The sequence below is a fragment of the Vollenhovia emeryi genome, unplaced genomic scaffold (assembly GCF_000949405.1).
Source record: "Vollenhovia emeryi isolate VEMERY1.0 unplaced genomic scaffold, V.emery_V1.0 DF939780.1, whole genome shotgun sequence".
Taxonomy (NCBI): domain Eukaryota; kingdom Metazoa; phylum Arthropoda; class Insecta; order Hymenoptera; family Formicidae; genus Vollenhovia; species Vollenhovia emeryi.
Window position 1 is genome coordinate 1 of NW_011966586.1, and position 5,348 is coordinate 5,348.

At 50.9% G+C, this 5,348-nt stretch overlaps 1 protein-coding gene across 1 annotated transcript; it reads right to left on the reverse strand.

Moving 5' to 3' along the window:
• Positions 1-227: 227 nt before the first annotated feature.
• Positions 228-5,177, reverse strand: LOC105556788 (the record flags this gene model as incomplete). Its single annotated transcript, XM_012003899.1, has 2 exons — positions 724-5,177; positions 228-680 (listed from the first exon to the last, which is right to left on the reverse strand). Coding segments are annotated over exons 1-2 (4,907 nt in total), but the record flags the coding sequence as incomplete, so codon positions are not given.
• Between the last annotated feature and the right edge of the window lie 171 nt (positions 5,178-5,348).

The following is a 5,348-nucleotide window of genomic DNA, read 5'->3' on the forward strand; positions in this document are numbered from 1 at the left end:
TACCGCCCGTCTTGAAACGTCAGTTTCAATTTAAGCGGTACGGCAAGATCCGCCCGCCGTGCCCTCTGAAACAAAGACAAAAAAAAAAACGACATGCACATTAATTAATGTCTAGGACGAATAATATACAGTTTTCACCTCAATTTGCGGGCACGGACATATTGCGCGACGAAAACCAAAGAAATTTTTGAAAAGACCTTATACTTAAATCGGCTCGGGGATCTTACTGTTTTTCGATGTCGACGGGAAGACAGCAGATTTTAACGATGGGTCGCTTAAACTCAGAGCCGGCGGTCTTAACGGTAACTACGCGGACAAGTCCGTCGGCTCCGGTATGGCATTGAGTGATTCGCCCGAGCTCCCACTTGCAGGGTGGAAGCGTGGAATTTTTTAACAACACGAGCTGCCCGACTTTCACTGGAGATTGCAACGTTCTCCATTTACTGCGTTGCTGTAAAGTATTGATATAGTCGTCCTGCCATCGGCGCCAAAATCCCTCCGTCAATTGCCGAACTCGTTGCCAACGGGACAACCGATTTTCATTTACGTCTAACACGGATGGCTCGGGACTGACATTAACCGCGGAGCCGATCAAGAAATGTCCGGGAGTTAATGTGTCGCAATCGTCCGGAGTATCCCTGATCGGTGCGAGGGGCCGTGAGTTAAGACACGCCTCAATCCTGCATAACAGAGTGGAGAACTCTTCGAACGTGAGCGTATCACTCTTTAAAACTCGTCGGAGGTGATATTTTACGCTCTTCACCCCTGCCTCCCGCACCGCCGAAGTGCGGTGCGGAGGGAGGCAGAAAGTGCCATGTAATACGATCGGAAGCGGTAGTGTTCTGAAAGTCGGGATCGCGAAGCGCAGCCTGATACGCCCGTTGCAGCTCTCGATCAGCGCCGACGAACGTAGTACCGTTATCAGAATGCATCGACTCCGGCAATCCTCGACGAGCGCAGAACCGCGAGAATGCATCTAAAAACGCCGAGGTCGTATAATCGCCGACCAGCTCCAAGTGAATGGCTCGACTCGCGAGACAAACGAATAAGGCGATATAGGCCTTTTTTGATTTCGCGCCGCGGCCCCCAGAAGCGCGAACCACCACAGGACCGGCGTAATCGATGCCGCAGTGCTGAAAGCTGCGTGCGGGTGGAGTAACGCGCGACACTGGAAGATCTCCCATAAGCTGGGACGGAGAACTCGCCTTTTCGCGGGTGCACGTTACACATTTGAAAAGGATTGCCTTAACAACCGTGCGAGCGCGCACGACCCAATATTCTCGTCTCAACGTCGCTAGAGTTAGTTGCAATCCGGCATGGAGCGACCGGATATGAATATGTTGGATGAGAAGACTCACGAGCGGATGCGCGGCGAGCACGATCGGATGTCGAGTGGCGAATGGAATCGGGGCGTTTTTTAATCGCCCACCGACTCGCAGAAGCCCGTCCTCATCGAGGAACGGATGAAGTGAGAGAAGGGCGCTTTTCTTCGAGATTTGACCTTGATTTTTTAGAGTGTTAAGTTCTTGGGAGAACAACGTGTTTTGAACGCGTTGAAGCCAAAATACTTTGGCGCGTTGAATTTCGTGAGAGGTCAAAGCTGAGCTCTCTGTTCCGACTCCCCGACAGCGACTAATGAACTTTTGAATATACGCGGTAACGCGAATCAGCTTTAGCCAAGACGAAAATTTATCTATGAGATCCCATTCCGGGAGCGGGATCGCGGAATGCACAACTCTTTTGTGCTCCATTTCTACATCGGAATGAGCGGTGGCGACGTTAGTCGGCCACTTGTCCGGCGAACACCGTAACCAGTTCGGACCTTGCCACCATAATTTGAACCCTTTTAAGTCCCTGCCGAGCAATCCACGCGATGCGCAGTCGGCAGGATTATCCTGCGTTGGCACATGGCGCCAAGATGCGGCCGGCACGTTAGTCTGAACTTCGCTGACTCTATTTGCGACAAATGTTTTCCACTGGGATGGATGCTGCTTGAGCCACGCAAGTACAATGGTCGAGTCGGTCCAACAGACACAGCGCGAAATCTCAACTCGAAGCGAGCATTGCACAAAACAGATCAATCTGGACAGAAGGACCGCGGCTGACAGCTCGAGTCGGGGTATGCTCAGAGGTTTTACGGGTGCGACTTTAGATTTCGCTGTTAAGAGAGAGATCGTGATCTTACCGGATTTCGAGACAGTTTTAAGGTAGACTACGGCGGCGTAGGCGACTGACGATGCATCGGCGAATCCGTGAATCTCCGAGAGCGTCGCGGTCGCGTCGGTTCCTATCCAGCGAGGAAGCTCGAGATTATTTAATTCGGTCAGGTGATGGTAAATGGTGCGCCATTTATCGAAGTGCTCTTCCGGAATTTCGTCGTCCCAATCGGCTTTAAGACGCCACAATAATTGTAAGAAAATCTTTGCCTTTATCGTTACAGGAGTTACCCAGCCGAGCGGGTCGAATAATTTTGCTATAGTCGAAAGAATCAGTCGCTTTGACCGCGGGCATTCGCCGATGGTTTGCACGCGAAACGAAAAAACATCCGACGCGGGGCTCCAACTGATCCCGAGTATCTTCAGATTTTCGTCGCTCTGAAATGGTTTTTTGCACGCGAGACCGTGGTTGGTCGGGCTGATATCCGCTAAGAGTGAAGCTGAATTGCTCGCCCATTTTCGCAATTCGAATCCTCCCCGACGGAGCAGTTCGTTAAGTTGATCGCGAGTTTGCTTGAGCCGGGTCGGGTTGTTGTCACCGAAGAGGACATCGTCGACATAAATTTGGTAGGTGAGTACGTCTGAAGCCAACGGAAAATTTCGACCTTCGTCGATGACTAATTGTTTGATTACACGGAGCGCGAGGAATGGAGCGCACGCCGTTCCATACGTTACCGTAAGAAGTTGGAAAGCTCGGGATGATTCCGAAGCGTCCGATTTCCACAAAATCCTTTGGAAGTCGACATCGCGGGGGTCAACGAGAATTTGTCGATACATTTTTGTAATATCTGCAGTGTAAACGTATGGAAAGGCGCGCCACTGCAGGATGACCGCGGGTAATTCCGTTTGCAATTTCGGTCCGGCGTATAAGTGATTATTTAATGACGACCCGTTGGTAGTTAAACTCGACGCATCGAAAACCACGCGCAAATGTGTAGTCGAACTGCTGTCTCGGATAACCGGGTGGTGCGGGATGTATACGCATTGTTCGGGTGATACGGAGAATTGAGGCACTTCCCGCATGTACCCGAGACTCTGGTATTCCTGGAGGAAGTCGGAGTACTCTTTTTGGTGTTCAGGTTGGGTTTGAAGTCGCCGCGTTAACGCTGTTAAGCGTTTCTCGGCGATCGCCCGGGAGTCGCCTATGTCGATAGGCGGTTTAGTTTTGAACGGAAGACGGACGGTGTACCGTCCATCCGACCGACGAGAATGAGTAGCGCAGAAATGTTGCTCACAGGCTTCCTCATCTGGAGTAAACATGATTCGACGAGGGATTTCCTCCGTTTCCCAAAATTGTCGAAGTTCCTTGTCGAGGGACAAGGTCGTAGAACAATGTAGTGACGTGATTTGAGCGCTTGCTCGATCGTCACCTGGTTTGATGAACGATGCGTGAGACAGAATTTCGGACCGCGACGTCGGCCCTGAAATTACCCAACCGAATACCGTATTCTGTGCGATCGGTCGTCCGACCGTCGATTTACGAATGCCGTCCAGAATAATTTCGCTATAGAGATCGGCACCGATAAGAAGGTCGATAGGATCCGCACTCATGGGGTCGCTATCGGCCCATGGAAGCGAACCCATGTGTCCGAGCACGGACTCTTCTGGGACTCGCTGCGGTGAATATGCCGTCAATGAATTTAAGATTAACGCGGTTGTCGAGAATCCCGGAGCCGATGCACTCCGCGGAGATATGGTGATTTGAGCGGCGTGCCGACAGGTTCCCACCGTGACACCCCCGACGGCAGAGATAGACGTCGGCATGCGAACTCGTTTAAGACGCAGACTTTGCGCCAGTCGCTCGCTGATAAACGTCATCTCTGACCCTTGGTCAAGTAGCGCTCTTACTTCGACCGATCGACCCGACGGCGCAGTAACCGTAACCCAGGCAGTCGCCAATAAAACAGAAGAACGGCGAAGCTGCTGAGACGACGCATTGAGAGAATTTACCGCGTCGGGAGGCGACTCAACGGGAATCGCCGGCGGATTTGACGACTTCGGGTCATCTGATTTTAAGGAAGAGTTCGAATCATCGTGCAGTAACGAGTGATGCTTGCTTTGACATTGGCGACAAGTGTATTTACTTGCGCACTTTTGAACCGCGTGACCTTTACTGAGGCAGTTAAAACAGCGACCGTCTTGTTTGACGAAATCGCGACGTTGACTCGAACTCTTCTTTGCGAATATCGGACATGCGTTAAGAAAATGATTGGCTTTGCATAAGGAACATTTTAATTGCGCCTTCGCGGTGGCGTTCGCGCTGCTGATCTTTTGAGTGTTAGGCGCCTTGGTTGACCTGTCCGATGAGGAGAGCGGCAGCTTCCATTCCTCGAGAGCGCGAATTCTCGTATCGAGGAAGTCAAAGAGCTCCTTGGAGGATGGGAGCGTGTTCACGTCGTTATTTTTGAGGTTCCACGCTTTGCGCGTCTGCGAGTCTAATTTTTGTGAAATCAGGCAAACGAGAATATCGTCCCACAACTGGTCCGAGGAGCGATCCAAATTTTTGAGCGCCGCCACCGTGGCGTTAGTCTTATCGCGAAGCACTTGTAATTCTGGAATCGACTCACGATGGATCGCGGGCAAATTCAACAATGTATTGAGATGAACATTAAGAAGGCGCCGTGTGCATTCGAAGCGGGCCTTCAAAGTATTCCACGCAACGGTAAAATTGTCAGCTGTGACGGAAAGATGTTGAATACACTCGCGAGCTCGATCCTTTACACTAGCGGTGAGAAAATGCATCCGCGCGAAGTCTGTTAGCTCTGAATTGTCTATAATTAACGATGTAAACCGATCGCGGAAGCTTTCCCACTCTTCATACTTGCCGTCAAAGGGCGGCAACGTTATTGGCGGTAAATGTGACAACGAAAAGGCGGACGACGTCTTTTGAGTTGACGTATCCAGTTGGACTGATTGATTTGGAGTGACATACGGTTCAATCTCCTCTAGACACTCAGCCATGTAGTCTGAAGTGGTTTGAAACGTGTCTTCAGCGCTATCATATAAATTGTTTTTAAAGTACTCAACCGACTGCTGACTGGTGAGAGGAACGGTGCTTCGCAGAGCTGCATGACCCTGTTGGAATTCCTTCCACAGATCCTTCAGCCCGCTAAGTCGACTCCTGATTTTAGC